The sequence below is a fragment of the Castor canadensis genome, chromosome 13, assembly GCF_047511655.1.
Source record: "Castor canadensis chromosome 13, mCasCan1.hap1v2, whole genome shotgun sequence".
Lineage (NCBI taxonomy): Eukaryota > Metazoa > Chordata > Mammalia > Rodentia > Castoridae > Castor > Castor canadensis.
In genome coordinates, this window is record NC_133398.1 from 11,055,411 (window position 1) to 11,074,685 (window position 19,275).

A 19,275-nucleotide genomic window follows, 5' to 3' on the forward strand; every position below is an offset into this window, starting at 1 on the left:
TCCTTCCTTCTTGGATTTGTGGAATTCCCACTGGGTTCCAGCTCACTGTCTCCACCTCCTGGAGTTTGCAGTGTGGTGAGAGCACTGTAACCAAGTGCCATTGAGCTCAGGTTAAGAACTGTATTAACTTACATCTGGCCTCAGACATGCCCCCTCCTCATTCTTGTGCACACAGCAGACATTACTAATCAATCCCACAGTCTCTTTCCCCTTTAGGCATCTCAGGCAGCTACGATCAATCTATCAGAGTTGGCACTGGAGATGACAATTACTGCCATACCCCTCCCCCACACATACACACCCACACCCAGCAAATAGATAGGATACAAGCAGGGCCCCCCACTGCCCTCCTTCACTCTCAGGGTTCCAGGCCTCATGAACTCCAGCAGGTCTGCAGATGGCAGATGACCTGGGCTGGCATTCTTGTACAACAGCAAAGAGCCCCTGGATGCCAACTCACTTGTATATGGAACATGGAGGAGACGGGGCAGGTGGGTGACAGGCAGCTACACTGTGAGGTCTCGCTCTGCTATGTTTAGGAGCCTCCAGGAAGGGTGCTTGTGGTTCTCTGGGAAAATGGACAGATCAGGGTCTACACCCCAGAGCCACCATTTGTAAGCTGGGTGACCTGAAGCAAGTTTCTGGCACCTGGGCCTCTGCTGTTTCATCTGAAAATGGGCTCAAAGATTCCCACTCCCCAAGCCACCCCCAGCGAGGCCACCACAGTGCGGGGTGCATGTAAGCATCCCATAAGTCCCCTCCTTCCCTCCCTCTGCACTCAGTGGGGCAGAGATGCACCTGGGATCAGCCCTGGGTGCACCTGTCAGGTGCTGAGGCCATCACACGCCCTGTCACATGCGGCTCACAGGGACATGAACAAGCCGAGGGACTAGCCAAGCAACCAACCATTCATAAGAGTTTTCTCCCGCACATGTTCTATTTTCTTCTTTCCCTCTCCCTCTAAGCAAAACTGCTTGGCGGCTAATCCTGCCTCTGTCCCCAAGGCGGTTTCAAAGGGCTCATCTTGTCCTGCAGAAGTGATGGCAGTAATTCCATTAATGGGAAGCGAGACGAATGGTACCGGGTGCCCAGTGTCTGAGGCGAGACAGAGCGGGGCCCAGGGGGAGGGAAGTGTTGCCAGAGAGCACCCTCCTTTGGGGCCTTATTAGGTCTTGAAAGAGCCACGGCACTTGCTAAAACCTGCTTTTGCCAGCAGAAGCTTCATTTTACAAATATCCAACAATGAAACCCCGTAAATGGGAGGAAGACCCTGAAGACTCTGTTCCCCCACCACAGCGGGGCGGCCGGGCACTCAGAGCTGCAGTCCTTAGCCTCCCCGGCTCCCGCTTTAAATAAATGGGCCTAAATGCCAGCTCCCCGCTCTGTGAATACAGAATGCGCCTGTCCCTTTGCTGTTTAAGGACTGTTTGCCAACACTAGGGTGGGACAGCTCTGGAGACATTTTCTCTTAAAAGGCCTGTCTGTTCCAGATGCCATAAAACTCTACTGCTTTTGCTGACAGTCCCAGGAGGGACCCAACACAGCGCCCTCCCCATCACAGACACGCCAGATCGCTACTACTTCTTTCATGTTCCTGACAATCAGTTGCATTTTGAAGGCGTTTTCACTGTGCAACGGGTGTCCGTTTCCAGTTATGCAAAAGGCTCAGTGCCCATCCCTACCTATCTTTGGGAACAAGCTGTGGAATTGTCCTTTAGGCCTCAGTTTGTCCAAATGGTGAGTGAAGGTGGAGTGGAAGTGGTTTACAGCAAGTGGACCTGCAGTCAGGCCACCTGGGGCTGGCTGTGTGACCTCAATAATCAGTGGCACCTCTTTGGGCCATAGCTTCCTCTCCCTAGCATGAAGGGAACTTCTAACAGCCCTGGATCAAGGAAGCTGGAGAGCTGGGACCTTACATAGAAGGCAGGATATTAAATCCCTGGCCACTGCCCTTCGGGGAAGAAAGACATCAAGTTCCGTTTCACAGGCAGCAGGTGACACCACCCTGCTGTCCCATACTGATAGCCCATGGGTGCGGCCTTCCCCTTTGATGCCTGTCCAGAGCTCTCAGCAGTGACCCTGACTCATTCCTTGCTTGTGAGCCAGAATGCCAGCTCCAAAGGGTAGGGACTTTGACCCTGTGGCTCATGGTGGTGTCTTTGAACAGTGCGTGTCTCACTCAGATAAATGAATGAGTAATCAAGAGGGCAGGGTGCATCCCAAGGGAGGGAAGCTCTAGGCCCAGTGACTTCCCCCACATCCCTGCGTGGTAAGTGCTCCTGCACACAGGTAAGAGCCATGCTTGCTGATGCCCCTGACCATGAAAACCTGCCCAGAGACAGGAAGAAGTGATGTGACCCCCCCCCCTTGCTTTACAAGACTCAGCTCCCTGGTGGGAGGGGCTACACTCAAGAGATACACTGAGCAAAGGCCTAGGTGTGATTTGAACTCAGCTTTGTCTGACCCAGACGCCTGTCTCCTCCCTCTCTGGTACTCAGAACTGCGACAGAGCTGGCCAGGTCTCATAGGAAAGAAGATGGAGCCACAGCCCTGGGGTCCCATTCCCTGCCAAGAACAAGGTGACTGTGGGAGCCCACAGGCAGCAGCACTGAGGCAAATCTCACGTCCTGTCCCCATGCACTTGCAGTCACTGCAGGAGTGAGGCCCAGTCAGGCAATAACCACAGTCATCCTGGGGACGTGCAGAGAGCCCTGGTCTTGGGGTCAGCTGGGCCTGGGTTCAAATCTATTTCCAAACTGTGTGGCATATGGCCTTTGGATCTGAGCCTGTTACCCCATCTGAAAGATGGAGCCAGCCCAGAGTTCTAGTGAGGACTACCGAAGGCAAAGGAGGTCTCTATGCACTTACTGGGTACTAAGTGAGCGTTACGTCTTTCTCTTGAGACTCATGCATGTTTGCAACTGGCCACACATCCACTCCTGATGGCTGCCTGTCCCACTCCCCCAATCTCAAGGCTGGGAATGGCATGGGTGGCTGGCAGAATCCAAGCTCTTCACGGCTCTGATCTCTGGGCCGTCAACTGCTTGGCGTTCCTGCCAAGCGAGCGGGTTGGCAACCTCGTCATTTGATGTCTGACCATCATCACTCAACACCTGGATGGCTGAGGGAATGGGTTTGTCAATGCAATAATATCTGGCCTCAATGTGACAGGCTGGGTCCATGGCGTGTCTTTGGCAGGGCCAGGGTAAGGGAGCGAAATACACTGCTAAGTGACAGTGGCTGTCCCTTAGTGGGGCCAGAGGTCTGCAGACAGTGCTGAACAGCAAAACTCTCCTCCCAATAACATCTGGCCCCAGCCCCCTGTACAGAACTGACCACAGGGCCTTACTCCACTGGACAAATGCAAAACCAGTGTGGTCATGCTGGCCCTGCCATCAGAAGGGAGCCAGAACCTGGAGTGCCATGCTCTATGTTCACTGTCTTGACACTGACATTCATCTTACCTTTGAATGTGGTTTTTGAGTGAAATCTGGTGGAATCATGGAGCATGGGAGGGGTTGGAGCCTCAGCTCACATGTGGTCCTCTGCCCCAGCAACCTCTGTCACCTGCCACTCATGGCAGGGCCTGGGGTGCCTATGTGGGACGGTCAGGGTAAGGTGCACTTCCCCGACAGTGACAGGGTGGAGCCCAGGGACCTGTAAGATGTATTCTTGAATGTCCCTGTGCTCAAGAGGATGGCACTGAAGAACCTCTAAAGAACCACAGTCATGGCAGGCAGGGAGATTGCAAAGGAGAAGAAAAGCTAGTCTTCTGGACCTTCCTGCTGTTTGAACATGAGGATCTGCATTTTAATTTTAACCTACAAATTATATGGCCACCCTTGTCTTTCATTTACATGACCCTCTTACAAGCCCTCTGGTTCTGGGGAACCTTGGGGACAGCCCTTCATCTCTGCAGAAGCAGAAGGACTGGGAGTGGGACTGTCACCATCTAAGAGGCTTCTAGACACTCAGTCCCACCCCAGGGGGCCTTTTGTTTGTTGAAGTTCTATGGCTGGTTGTTTATTGTCATTTCATATACCCCATGCTGGGGATCTGATGAGCCACCTTCCATGTTCTCTACCTGCCACACATCATGTCCTCCTCACATCGTGCCCTCGTGATGACGCGGTACCCACTCCTGTACTAGATGGTCATTCCTGTGTTCAGACACCAGCGTCCCTTCCTATGATATGGTTTTCTTTAGGTCTACTATTTTTTTTTGGTACGGGGCAGTACTCAGATTTGAACTCAGGACCTCACACTTGCCAGGCAAGCACTCTTGCACTTGATCCACATTCTCAATCCTGCCGTCCCTTCCTATGATAGGGAAAGTTCAGTAAGTACAGAGGAAGGGGTGCCCCAGGTTGGGGAAGGAGGAGGAAGGCTTTCTGATGTGACCACCCATAGAATAGATTGCATGGTAATTAAAAGCTAAAAGCTTGGGTCCCAGAGTCAGATCAGCCGGGTCTTAATCCTGGGCCCCTCGCTAACTGTGGGGTTTCCGGGCAGATCACAGTCGGTCCTACGCCTTAGTTTCCCCGTGACTTGGAGTTACTGAAAAGCCCCATCCTCTCAGCGGCACTGATGAAATGACACGATGTCAGCGAAGGTTAGAGCACACAGCAAGTGCTCAATAAATGCCAGCCACTACTATGGGCCCCAAATCCTGAAACATCAAACGAGGACCCGGCATTGCTTGATATGTCTCAGGATTGTGAGAATTTGCTCCCTCCTTCTAGCATCTGCGCAACTCTGCTCCCAGACTCCCCTCTCCCCCCATTGTTATGTCGCATCAGTCCATAAATATTTAAACAACATGTCATCAGATTATTATAACATATGATCTATAGCACTGATGTGCCGCAGTTCTGTGCATTTGGGCTTCGTTTTCAGAATATCGAGACATAAAATATTTATGTATTTAGCCAACCACGAGATCTCACATTCTGTCTCAGATGCTGGGTGGTGGCAAGACGCGAACTGAGACTCGACGCGTGAAGGGGACGCCTTGTTCTCACATCGGTTCCTGGGGCATCTGGATTGTTTCTGGTTCATGCCGGGGACGTCATCACGTGGCCTCCGACTGGGTTTGTCACAGCCAGGAGAGGGCCAGGACCAAAAGAACCCATCACACTACTGGCAGGCCGTGTCATTTTCACTTCTGGGTCTCTAGGGAGCTGCGCATAGTAGGCGTTCAGTAAATGTCCACTGGGAAATGAATGGATTCCCCAGTAGCCCATGGCACTACCTGAGTGGCTGGCACATGGTAGGATTCGGTCACATTTGAATCCTGTTTCAGTCCACCCCAGGGCCAGCACCAGGCCAGGCACAAGTGGGGCTGCTGGATAAACAGCAACTGAAGACACTGCCAGGTAAAACTGTGGGTAGATAAAAAAACTTAATTAGCTGATAAATTAATGTCGGATAATGTCTATCTGCTGGTCTGAAGTACACTGTTCATGACCCTCCTCCTGAGAAAGACAGGCTCTCCAGTAACCCATAGTGGGTGGAAAAAGGGGTTTTTCTGCATAATTAAACATCTCCACTGCTAACATTAGTACATCACAGGGACCATATGTCCCGGAATTTGCAGCAGCGTGTAATCCCAAAGACACTGCCCATGAGCAATTCGAGCATCCAGGAACTTCTCACACACCCATGGCCACACAGCATCTTCCCAACTACTTCTCCTGTCCCCAAAGGGTACTGGAACACTTGCCCAGACCACTGTCCTCCAGGGAATTGGGAAAGTGGGCTCACCTGTGCCTAACTCAGAAACAACTAATGTCTGAAAACCCAGAGATACCATAAAAGTGAGTGCAAAGGACAGCTGTTAGCTTAGAGCACAGGTATTTTCTTTACATGTTTCCCAGGAAGGGGAATGGAGGGTGGGCAGGGACCTCCTCTGATCCTTGTATGTCTGCCACTTTCCCCCCAGCCCTTCCCCTCCCCCCACAGTGGTGCTCAGTGGCCCCTTGCTGAAGAGCTCTGTGAAACTGGACATGTGGGTGATCCCAATGCCAGCCCAGGACCCACTGCCCATCACCCCTCAGAGAAACCACAAATGTTGCCCACGTGCCATTCTGTCATCAACAGGTTGGCTCCAAGAGTAGGCAGTCCCCACCCATCCCCAGCCTCTGCACAGACAAAAATCCAGTCCCAGCTTCCTCTGAGGCCAGCCGAGGAGGCTGGCATTTAACACAAACACAAAAGGCCACTCAAATTCCTGGAGGTGGACAAAGGGAACGAAGCACTGAGTCCTGGCACGCCCAGCACCCAGCGCACACTTGAGGTCCTGAGTAACCAAATCCAGCCACACTCGGCTGACCTCCCAAAGCCCAGTAGTGGGTTCCCTGCTCCCTACTCCCTGTCTGCTGCCATGTGGTATCCAGGCATCCTGCCATCTGGGTTCCACCCCAGTGGCCCACCATGGCCTTACCAGAGGAGTTGCTTTCTTCTCTTAACTCTGGGTTCCTCACTTTCCGGGACGGGGTAGAATCAGGGGTGTAGCTCATGTGCCCAGACATTGCTTGGGAGGGTTAACCCCTCCCGTGCCATGGTTTCTCTGGGCCATACTGCTCCCAGCACGAAGGCCCTCGTGCTTTTCTTTCTTCCTGTTCTAGCATCACCTTCTTCACCCCAGGCGGAAACCCATGCCCATTAAGCACTGGCTTGTCATCCTCCCCCTACTGTTGCCTACAATCTGCCTTTGGTCTCCACGGGTTTCTCTAGCCTGGATGTTTCCTGTAAGCACCTGTTCTTAAAGTGACTCCCAGGCAAGCCCCCTGGGGGAAACAGGTGAGGTTCACCCATCCTCTCCGGGAGCCGCAGTCCCCCATCCTGAGTGGCCTTTGGGGAAGGTGTTGATGCCAGGCCCTTTTCCTTTCAGAATTTAGATCCTAAAGCTGAATATCTAAGGCTGATCACCACAGCGGTGCTCAAGAAGCAAGAGCTCAGTGACTGGTGTTCCCAGCCCATTCGCCAGTGGAGGCTGAGTCCGCGACACCTGCCCAAGGTGGCTACCAGGAGTGGACATCGCACACACTGTGGTGGGTCTCAGATGGGAGGAGCCAGGCAGATTCCATCAGGAGTCATTTCCATTCCAGAGGACAAGGACCTCTCCTCTCCCTCAGGGACAGCCCTCTGAGGGCACCTCACTCACAGACACTCCATCCTTGCCATGCAGTCCTCCATGAGGACTCTGGTGGCGGAGGAGGGTCTGCGATGGCTCCTGCAGGGCAGCCCTCTGCTGGGGCCTCACTATGTAAATCATTAACAAAACATCTGCCTCGCTTCACAACACACCACGGCTGACAGGCACTGTGCCTCCAGAGGATTCCAACTCCATGCCAAAGCCAGGGGCCTCACTCTCCTTGCCTGGGGGGGGGGGGGCGTTGAGAAACAAATGCTAATTCCCAAATCTTTTCCTGAGACACCACAGAGCCACCCTGGCACTTAAATACTGCCTCTTTCCAAAGTGACACGGTCTCCTTCCCCTCTACTTTGGAGGTCATGGTCACAGAAAAGTACCTCAGAAGCACCTGGAGAGGGGCCCCCGGTCTCCCCCTTCAGCCTTGTTACAGCCTCAGGGCAGCGCACCGAAGATGCTCCCACCAAAGAGTGGAACTTCTCGGCTCTGTGACCCTGGCGGATCCTTAGTAATTAAGTGCTTTCTAGTGACTTGGGGATTTGGGGGAATGACCATTGAGCACTCACAAGGCATTGAGTATAAGTGTCCCAATGGGTCAACTGAGGCTGAGAGCAGTGAACGACTTGACCCTCACTCCATGTGGTGCCAAAACTCAAGTTTTTTGATGTGACTGAAAGTGAGTGCTTATCCCTCTCAGTGCCTCAGTTTCCTTTCTGTGAAATGGTCCATTAGGGTAGGTGGCAAGAGTCCTTCTAATCCCAGAAGCCCACCATAAATAACCCCAGTGGTCTCTTCCACCTGGGCTCTGGTGTGATGCTCTACTCTACATTCTGAGGCCTGGCTTGGATGGACCAGAGTTGAAAGTCACTGCCAAAGTAATTTCGTCCCTTTGCAGTTCTCTTCCCAGAAACCCCCAGTTTGAAAGGATTTGAAGACAAGGAATAGAGAAGGCAGACATGGGAAAAAAGGGTCATGAATAAATTCCAGCCCTGCCAGCCACCTGCAGCAAGAGAACAACTAAGGACCGAATCCCAGCAGCCTCTATTCCAACTGGGGATGTGGAGTTCTATTAAACAGAGTCCTTGCCAGGGTCAAGCCTGATTTTGAAGTGTGAGGGTTAAACAATTAGGGGGAAAAGCAGCCACTGCAGACTCCCCATGGCAACTTCCCATCCCCTTCCCCCGTCAGAATTCCTTCACACTCTATGGAATTCCTGCACAAAGCCCCCTTTTTCTTTTCTATGAGGTCACCACCACGCAGATGTCTAAGAGAAAGAAAGAACAGCTCCACACAGATCAAGGCCGTTGGAACTGAAAGCATGTCAGACCCCAGCAGCCCCACCTTCAATTCTAATTGCCCCCCTCCCGTGCCCAGCTCCAGGGATGGCAGCCACTGGGTTTAGGGGCTGGAAGCCAAGAAGCCTGGCTACAAGACTGGTACCTTTTCCACCAGACAACACGAAAAAACACCTGTGGAAAAATCCAGAACTGAAGACAATGGTGAGGCCTGTGTATGTGGGTGTTTTCACATAAGCAAGTCTTTTTAGAGGGACAGATGTCAAAACACTAGCTCATGCTCAAGTTCAAGTTCCCAAAGTTAATGTCACAGGAAATTACATCACTAACTGATGTGCCCCAATGTCACCTCTGTCTGGACATTGGGTCTGAGAAGGCCATTAGCTTAATTCAAGTTTGGCCAAATAAGAGTACTGTGTCACCCAATTCCGACAGGAATGGGGAAAGCTGCTGGCCTGTATTTTTTGTTTGTTTGTTTGTTTTTCTTTTTCAACTAATAGTTTCCCAAAAAGTGAGCTTGCTGTTACCTGAGAGTCAAAAATGAGAAGAATGGGCAAAGACCAAAAAGCCACAGAGGTCTTTGGCAGTCTGTTGCTGGTCTGGCTGTCTACTGCCCACTCACTTCAAAGCCCTTTACAGACACCCAGGGGCGTCCAGACAAGCCCAGAAGCCCCCCATCCTCACTCCAAGAGCAACTTGCTCCCCAGAGCTCCAAGTTCCCAGGTGTTGGACAGCCTAGGGAACTTCCATGGCACATGTACCTTGCTTCTTAAGAATGATGTCAGCAAAAAAAGAAAAAAAAAAAAAGACAAATATGTAGAAACAAGGCCTATTTTTACCTCCCCAAATCACAGGCCAGACGGGAGAGAACTCCATCAATGCCAGAAATGTGGCTGAGCCTTCGCACAAGATCTATTATTTCACACCTCAAATTAACGCATCTCGAAGCAATCTGCAAATGTTCATCAATTTGCAGAATATTCTTGGGAGAGGAATGCTTTATCCTTTCAACACCAGGGGCCACTCACAGAGGCCCAGCCCAGACCACACAGGTCCGCACACAGGACTCTTAGCAGAAATGGAAATGAATGAGGAACAGGGACAGGCCTAGGACTGAAATGACAGGTGACAAGAAGCCTTCATAGACATGATCATGCTGCCAGATATTCAGAACGGAAAGTGAGGCCCTGTGCAGGTAACTGTATCCCCAGGGTTGGAACCCTGGGCTCTTGCTAGGCCAGAATATGGCTTTGTGCCCACACAGCCTGGAGGTGCCAACCTGTATCTAATCTTGGATGACTCACCAGGGTCCTCCACCCTCCACCTCCCTTGCTTGGTCCAGGCCAAGAAGAGGAAGGAAGTATGCTCTTTTTGACAACTGTTTGGACACTTCTCTTCTGAAACTGATCCTTGGCACTTGGAAAAGAAAAGCCAAATGTGAACTGCAGCCCTTTCTCCCTGGTGGCTCTGGCCTGGGCATTGGTCATTCACACCAGAGGTGCTAGAGTGGACAGGAAGGCCAGCGGACTTCACTCCCAGGAGGCTGGAGCCCAGCTGGCCCTGCAGGAACTTGGCCTGTCACAACCAATTGGCTTTGCCGTGCATGAGAGGAGGAAAGCACAACAAAGGCAGCCCATGTGGTTCAAGATTAAGAACACATGAATCAGAAACATGAGTTCGAATCCTGCCTTTGCCACTTGCCAGTTCATGATCCTGCCTCATTGGGTTGAATTTCCAAGACCAGTGGGAAGATTATGGTCTCTGCATAGACAAGCCTGGGTTCAAATCCAGGGGCTACTGCCTGTGAGCAGGTAATCTTTGGTGCACTATGTAATCTCTCTGTTCTCAGTTTTCTCAGCTGTAAAACAGGCATCACACAGTTCTCAGAGTGTTAGTGAGCGGATGGAGTAAAATAAGGTACATGAAGCTTTGAGCACCATGCTTGACATGTTCTCTGTGGTCTGGCCTGGTATGTCTGACCAACAAGTAAGGACCGTTATTCACAGTGTTACTTTGATGTCTCTCTGAGCTGTAGTTCTCTCATCTGTAAAATGGAGGTAACTCCTACCTCAAGGTAAGAATGAATCAAGTGTATGTGCTTTAAAGCCCTCAGCCCCCACTCTGTGTACCTTAGGAAGTCAAATGTCATGTCCTGAGGCAATGGAAAAAGAAAGGGTTGCAAGAAAGGCAGGTGACTCAGGACTGAGCCACCACCCCCACCTCTCAGCAGTCCCAGGACACAGGCTTGATTTACCTCTCTGCGCCTCAGTTGTCTTGTGAGTAAAACCAAAGGCCACTTTCTGCAGCCTAGGACCATGGGGGGATGGGGGAGTGGGGGTAAGGGACCCCCAGACCGATCCTAGCACACAGGGGGTTTCCATAAGTGAGTTTCCTCCCCTATCCCTCCTTCCTTGCTCAATCTCACCAGAAATGCCACCTGGTAAAGCCAGGAGCTCCATTTCTGGAAACGTGAACAGCTCTAAATCCAGACCAACCTGGCTGCTACTTATGTCTGAGACTTGATTTTGTACAGATAGAAAGTACTTTTTAGTCATTTCCGAAGCAGACGGGGCGCAGAGGCTGACAAACCACAGGGACCATTTTAAATCCTGGGCCTTTTCTTCTGGGAAGTTAGGCAAGAACCTTCCCAAATGTTTGCTGTGGGGCTCTCTGCCAGGGAGTGACTCACTCCAGGCTCCCCACAGGCCTATTTTATTTGGGGGTGGGGGATCCAGGGAGGACCTGGCCTTGGTGGGGGAGGGGGAGGCAGTAGTTCCAACAAACCCAGAAGGTTTTTTTTTTCTTCTTCTTCTTCTTTTTCATTTTTCAGGGCAAAATAAAATAAAATAAAATAGAATGTGGATCGTTTTTGTTTCCTTCCAGGTTTTGTTTGCTGAAAGAAGACGTCCAAAGTTCAGTAATATGCTCCCATGTTGAGAGCCAGAGCTTTCAGTGACTCTGTGTCCCTTTCAATGAAATTCTTCTGCCACTGGTGACACAGGTTTTAAACGTGCCTCCAAGGTTCGCCTGCACACACATCAAAGCTCCTGAGACGACATTTTCCCTTCAGAAAAGCGGGCTGATTTTCAAAGTGCATAGGAACCAGGGAGCTCTCAAGCTTCTGAAGTTTGCCTTAAAGCAATTAAGACTTTATACTGCAAAGATTTTCAACAACTATAAAACACACACAAGCTGTCAGTCAAAACAGAAGGACAACCCTCGGAAGATGGTGTCTCCAGCTTGCTGTGACCCATTTATTACTGTCTTGAGGGTTCACACTTGGAGCCCAGGCTTGGTACAAATAAATCAGGTCAATATTATCTACTTAGCAGATACACAGGCAAGTGTGTGAGGGTCTCTGGTCTCCCTATGATCTCAGCCCCAGGCCTTGGGATAGGGTCAAAATCTGACCTGGTTGGAAAGAGCCAAGAACAAAGCCAGGGAACTCAGAGAGCATTTAGGAAGGAAAACTGAACACAAGTCCTCTGGTGCCCAGATGAGGTGCCCAGCACAGCCCGTGCCCAGCACAGCCCCCGCCCAGCCTGTGTGGCCAAGGAGGGTCCTGCCAAGGCTGGGCTCCAAAGCTTGTACCCTGCCAGGCTCTGTGGTTCATCCCCCCACAGGGTCCCCCATCAGGCCTGCTGCTCTCTGGCTCTGTGTCATCTGGGTCAATCCCCGGCCCAGCGCATGGCACACACACACACACTGGCCTGGTTGGGGGGAGGAGGGATTGCTCAACCTGGATAAGGAATACGCTCACACTCATACAAATTGCACACTCACATGCCCATCTGCACACTTTTGCCCTCGCAGGCTCACACGTGTGCACGCGATCACTTGGGAACACTCAGACACGTGGGCGCACACAGACTCCAAGACCCACACTTGGTCCAGCGCGTGGCCCACTGTAAACCCTCGATAAACGGATCCACGGGAGGCCTGGCCATCTCCCCACACTCATTCACGCCACACTGCACAGCCGGCCTGTCCGATGTGCACACGCACGCAGTCCAGCGAGCACACACCGCAGGGACACCAGGCCACTCGCCGCCCCGCAGCCCCGCCGCCGACCCACTCGGCCTCGCGCGTCCACGCGCACACCCGCCTCACGCGTGCGCTCCCCGGGCCTTCCCGGGCACGCGCGCGCACGCGCCCACCCCGGGCCGCCGTGGGTGACGGCCCCGCGCCCGCCCCTACCCCCCCGCCCGCCCCTTCCCCGGCCCGCGCGGCCCGAGCCGGCCCGGCCCGGTCCCGGGTCACTCACCAGCGCGCGGCGGGCTCGGCTGCAGGCGGAGGACGGCGCACAGACAGCGGGCGGCCGGCGGGAGCGCGGGTCCCACACGAGTTGGCGTTGGCGGCGCCGCGGCCGCACGCTCTCGTCCGCCGGGTTCCGCCGCCGCCTGCTCGCGCCCGCGCGCACCTCCCGCCCCTCCCCGCCGCGGGGCCGCGCCGCCCCCTGCGCTCGTGCGCGCTGCCGCCACGCAGGCTGGGGGGCGCCGCGCTGCACCCTCCCACGCCCCACGCCCCACGCCCCGACCCTTAGACTGTGCGCAACCCACTTCAGAAGGGGGGAGGAGACTGAGGCCCAGCAAGTCCAGGCCACCAAACCCCCTCTTCGGGGTGGGGTGTCAGCCACTCTGAACCCCTCTCACGCGTCCTGGGGGTCCCCATCAGTTAACAATGCTCCCACTCCAGCCTTAATCCGGCTGAAATTAGCCCAAGTACTTATTGTGCGCCAGCTGAATGCAGTCTCTGAAGAAGGCTCAAGGGGTATCTGAATGAGGTGAAGGCCTTGCTCCCTGCCCCATATCCCCAGCTCATCTGTGGACACTGACCACCTGCCAGCTGCCCAGTGGTCACAGTGCTGTGGTAGGCCCAGGGTAGAAGGCCCAGAAGTGGCGGTGCCTGAGCACATTGTGGTCCCTAACAGTGAAGCCACAACCTGCCCTTCCGCAGAGACCGCAGCTGTGCTCTGCCTGCCCTGGGTGTTCAGTCCCACCTTGGCTCTATGAAGGAGGCTCATGCCACCCTCTGCCCATTTCACACATGGGGTTAATGAGGTTTTGAACTGAAGCTTAGAAAAGCACCAAGTGCCCAAAGTGGTGTCCAAAGTGGTGAGTGGTTGAGTTGGAAGGTGGGCAGATTGTTTGATTGCAATGCTTTGTGTGTCTGACCAGTAGACAGCCCGGCCTTGACCTTGACCTTGAGAACAGAGTAACTTGTGCTGCTGATGTATGAAGGGGCAGCCAACCCAGAGGGGCCAGGCCAGTCCCAGCCGTTGATGATGAAAATGCAGGTGTCACAAACCAATGCAGGGAAATGGATCATCTGCAAACGGTCTAGCTATTTAGTTAAGGGTCCGTTTGCATCCTCCCAGACACGAGCCACAATAAATTCACGTAGACCAAGAAGTTAAACACAAGAAATAAACATTGCAGAAACTAACAGGAAGGAATGGAAGTTCTAAGACTGTCTGGCAGGGCTGCTCGGGGATCAGTGATAGGGGCCTTGTTCACGTCACAGACGGTTCATTCATTCACCTGACACAGGCCTCTGAGCATTTTCTAGGTGCCAGATCTCCAGGAGGCATGGGATCCAGTAGTGAAGGCAATGTAGCTCTGACTCTCCTAGGGGAGGGGCAGGAGGAGGACCCCGGCAATGTCTGGCATTTTGGGGACGGTCAGTTCAGTGGAGAACATTAGGCAGGGCAGGGGTCTTTTCATGGGGGTGAGGGCACACTGAGCACAGGCCTGTATGAGGGAGTTGGGAGTGACTAGAGGCCCACTGTGTGCTGGAAAGGGGACTGGGGCCCCCCATTTCTGCAGAGGATTCTACTGTTTGTAAAGCCTTTCCCTGGCTTCACCGGGCCCTCACTTTCCAGCTAGGAAACGGAGGCTCCAAGTGGTCAGGCAACATGTCCCAGATCACATAGCCAGTGATCTCCCACAGAGGCTGTCTGACCTCGAGCCAGCTGATGGCTGTGGCTGAATATCTGGGGAATTATGGGGCCCTGTCCACTCCTCCCCCGTCCCTTGGGAATGAGAGGGGTGTGAGGCCTTAAGGTTTCTGGAGTCATGTGAGGCAGGAGAAATCACCCCCACCCCCATTTTTCTGGCCTTCCTCTTGTTCACCCACACTTCCTTCCCTCTGGACTGGGTCTTGTGCAGATGGTTCAGTGCCTGGTGACATGCTAGGGGGCAGGGGGATAGGAATTAGGTTCCGTCAGCCCAGAGACCTTCAAATTCTGTGGGGTACACCACCAGCCAAGGTCGGGGGGGGGGTGGCAATGGGAGAAGGAACAATGCACCCAGAGCCCCACTCAACTTTTGTTTTGAACTCAAAGGAGTTTTTAGTGAGTCCCACAATGAGTCACTGCAAAAAGACTCCCAGAATTAGAATGACTGCGTCCCTGAGCACCACGAGGTTCACTCCCTCCGTGGCCGCAGCTGTGAATGTGGTCCAGGAGAAAGGCTGTGTCTGCCACCCCAGGGAGTTTCCGGATTAGGCTGAGTGGTTTCATTATTTCTCTGCCCAAGGGGAAGAGAAACCCTGGCCCGCTGTGGAGCACCTCTCAGGTAGGGGTCAGGATTTATGGTGTGCACATGGAGAAACTGAGGCTCAGAAGAGTAAGGTAGTGTGCACGCAGGCAGAACTTGCATGGGGCTTATCCAAAGCCTGCAGACCATCATTGGCAGTGTATACAGGAGGGGGCAGCACAGCGGGGAGGAAAGCAAGAGAAGCAAAATCACACCACATTCCCCTGTAGGACCATCATCCAAAATGTCTTCTTAGTGATAGGATTTTTGGTTTATTTATTTATATTTAATTTATTAATATTTGTTATGATACTGGAGGTTGAGCTCAGGGCCTTTCTTTTGCTCAATGGGCACTCTACCACTTGAGCCACACCCTAGCCCTTTTTCCTAATTATTTTTGGGATAGGGTCTCAAGTTCATGCCCCAGCCAGCCCAGATCAAAATCCTCCTATTTACACTTCCTAAATAGCTGGGATGACAGGTGCATGCCACCACACACCTAGCTATATTGAGATGGGGTCTCCACAACACTTTTTCTGGGCTAGCCTCAAACCAGGATCCTCCGAAACTCTGCTTCTTGAGTAGCTGGGATTACAGGTATGAGCCACTGGTACCTGACCTTTTATTTATTTTTAAGACAAGGTCTTGCTGTGTTACCCAGGCTGGCCTCAAATTCCTGGGCTCAATTGGTCTTCCTGCTCCAGCCTCCTGAATAGCTGAAACTACAGGTGCATGGCACTGCACCCAGCTCTGATGATAGAAGTTTTGGTGGTAAGAGAGTCCCAGTTTTCCTGGGAGGTCTCATTTGCTCCTGTTGTCCAGGTGTGGTTATTCACAGCACTCCCTGCCATTCTGCAAGTGCTTTGTTTTGGAGAATCAACTTTATGGCCACCATGGTTGCTTACGGAGACCACTGTGCCAAGTACAAAGTGAGGTCTCTCATCTGCTGGGCACAGCTCACATCTTGATGTCCATGTGTCCAGTCAAAAAGCTCCATGAACCTTTGTGGAGTCAAGTCACATTTTTCAGGAGCAAAACACCCTGCTGGCTGGGGAAGCAGTCAGGCCCCTCTACCTGCCAGCTCCACCATTCTTCCCCACACGACCCTGGCTTTCTAGGATTGTCCCAGTGCACCCTGGGAAATTTTGGTAATGATTTGCATATAGGAAACATCACCCCCTCATGTACACCATCGTATGGTTCATTTTTCAAAGTAGCAAGCCCATTTGACGATTTCAACTTTTAAAATGTTTATTACTTTGTTTGCAAATAGGTAATACTTGTCTACAGTTCAAAATTCAAAACATACAGAAGAATACAGGATGAAAAGTGCCTTCCCACCCCTGCCCCTCGGCCACCTGGTCCTCATCCTAAAGGGACCAATGTAGCCAAGCACACTCTGTTCCCAGTGTATTTTGTGCATATATATATATATATATACATATATATATATATTATGGATGGATGAATATATGGACAGGGGATGGATGGATGGATGGACAGGTGGATGGGTGGAGGGATGGATAGGTGGGTGGGTGGGTAGATGGATATAAGGACAGGGAGATGGATGGATGGGTGGACGGATGGATAGGTGGGTGGGTGGGTGGATGAATGCACATGCTTATATTTTTTCTTATTTTCCCAGACATGATAGCATACAGTCCACACTATTGTACACCTTGTGTTTTCTTCACTTCTTTGAGACCATTTGCTACCACTTTATAAAGAGATAACTTCTTTTTTATGACTGCATAGTATTCCAAAATATTTGCTTTTAATCTACATTGAGCAAGTCCCTGCTCTGTGTTCTGGTCTAAACTCTGTGAGACATAACAGAAATCTCATGGCCCTCTGGGACTTGTGGTCTGGGTGGGGGACAAGGAAAAGAGAAAACCTTGAAGGGGCAAAAAGGAACAATCTCTCCATGGGTTTCATGTTCATTTGTGAAGTTTGACCTTGGGGGTCATATGCTTTTTTCTCAGCTCCAGGCATCTGTAGGACTGCTGAAAGAGCCCAGACATGGGTCCTTTGGGGACTTGAAAACTTAGTTGGCCTCTTGTAGTATAAGTTCTAGCAATCCACTTTGACACTCTGGGCTTCAGTTTCCCCATCTGCAAAATGGGAGCAGTCCATCTCTGGCAGGACTGGAGTGGTCACAAGTAATTGTATTCCTAAAAATGCTTAGGGAAGAGTCCAGTGCCAGAGAATCTGGGAGGCTCTAAGGAATGTCACACTGAGTGCCAGCTGTCATGGCTCTTCCTGTCCCGAGGGAAGCCTTTTGTAAGCCTTTCATGCTGTGCTGGTACTGTGATAGTTCCTGGTAAACAACTATGTTCTCCGCCTCCTCCATCAACTCTGAGCCCTTGCTTGCTTCATGCTGTATCCCAATACCCTGGAGGCCCCTGGAATGCGGAACTGACTGAGATTAACCTCTGAAATTAAGGCAGAGAAGGCCCTTGGGGAATCACAGTCCAGTCTCTCATTTTACAGATGGGACTTGCCTGAGGCCATACAGCCAGCCAGAGGCAGGAATGTGGCTGGTCGTGTCCTCACCTCCCAATACCTCCCTGTAGCCCTTGCTGTTGCAGCTGACGGTTCAAATCCTGCAAACCTATAATGAGCACCCAGAACCCTGCCTGTCTCCAGTGGTCCCTTGACAGGCCTCAGCTTCACTTTGACGGAGTGATTATCACCCATTTTACCAACCAAACAAAGAAGTTTGTTCTGCGTCGCTGATAGAGACACTCTAAACCACACCGCTGTCAGCAGGACTGGGCATTTGTGACTGATGAGAGACCATAGACATGGTGAGGGGACAGGTTGTTTTGGCCTCTGAAGGAGTTTCTTAAGCTACCAGAACAAAGGGACAGTAGCTGTTTGCTGTCTGACACCTGTTCTCTCCTGATGTTGAGCTGAAGGAGGCCAAGGTCTATGGCATGGTGTGGAGATCAGGCTGGGCCCTGCTCTAATTTACTCCATACTGTATAGAACAGCAGTTTTCATCCTGTGTCTTGCCATGAGTGACTCTATTTTATAAAACAACAGTTTACTCCATTTTGATTGCAAATGCTGAGGCAGATGACTCTACATCTTGTTTGTGCAAGCAAACAACTACTATCTGTCTAGTACAAAACATGAGGCACAGATGAATAAATAACTTACTTATGCAAATAAAATATTACTACCTATGAACTTATCAAATCAAATCAGGAACACATGGACACTTGGGTTCATCAAAACTGTATTTTGAAAAACCAGACTCATGAGCTTATCCATTATACCGGTAGGTACCTAGTAACCCCTCTGCTGAGGAGGGGTACCCCAAGACTGAGACATGGCAGACTGACCCATCACTTGGTCACTCATCATAAGCCTCGTAGAGGAAAATTGCCACAGTGGAGGAGCCTCTGTCCCTGGGCTCTAGCTCAAATGCAGTTTCTCCTGCCTGTGACACACAGGTCACTTCAGATTGACACTCAAACTGCCTGCCACCCTGACCTGCCTTTGACAATCTGTGCCTTCCACAGCCAGCTCTGTGCCTGCTGTTCATAAGACTTCTTAAGTGGTCCCCTGCAGGGACTTCTTGCATCCTTGTCAGCTCTCTGCCTGGGTCTTCAAAACAGCCCTCTGAACTCTGCACCCTCTTAGCCTCTTCTTAGCCTCTTCTGTGACATATATATGTATGAGATTTTCATACAATAATTTCTATTAGGTACATTATCTTGTGAAGTGTAATGTGTGATCTGACATTAAAAGAAGCTGTGATTGCCAATGGCCATGAATACCAAGTGAAATCAGGAGTGCTTAGTGAATTGAAGCCAACAAAATTGACGTGGCTTGTGAATTTACTGTTATTCAATAAAGTCTGACTTTATGGAAAGACACAAACATCCATTGATGTTTCTGACATAGCTTGCTCACAACACTTGGTCTCCCTAGGGCAGTAGGTGGTGGTGGATTTGCCTGGGCCTCCTGCACCTGCTTAGAAGCTCCAAGATTCACAGTGTGGCTGGAGGTCACTGCATCATTAATCATGGTGCTCCCTTCCACACTCAGAAGTGTGCTAGATTAGACAGTAACTGATATGGCCACTCAGAATTGATGTCACCTGAAGCCAGGTGAATAAGTTCATGAACAAGTAGGCCATGTCAGCCCAGTACTGAGGTCTACATTTATGCATCCCGTGCCCAGCGCTGCGAGGTGGGCATCAGGTTCCTGACGAGAACATTCTCAGATGAGAAAGTTGGCTCTTGGCTCTGTGTTGCCATGGGCGAGGGGTGGGAGAATGAGT

At 51.6% G+C, this 19,275-nt stretch overlaps 1 protein-coding gene across 4 annotated transcripts in view; it reads right to left on the bottom strand.

The window, feature by feature from the left end:
• Positions 1 to 12,847, bottom strand: part of Nek6 (NIMA related kinase 6) — a 74,318-nt gene extending 61,471 nt beyond the window's left edge. The window contains exons 1-2 of one of the 4 annotated variants that reach the window (XM_074053235.1): positions 12,713 to 12,847; positions 5,252 to 5,381 (exon numbers count right to left, since the gene is read on the bottom strand). Coding sequence is in view for 2 of the 4 variants with exons in the window: in XM_074053231.1 (XP_073909332.1) it covers positions 4,947 to 5,058 (112 nt within the window). In the remaining 2 variants the exon portion in view is untranslated. Of the gene's footprint in view, positions 1 to 4,946; positions 5,382 to 12,712 lie in introns of those variants that run through there. The other 3 variants (XM_020166574.2, XM_074053231.1, XM_074053232.1) reach the window with 3 other exon arrangements.
• Positions 12,848 to 19,275: the final 6,428 nt, after the last annotated feature.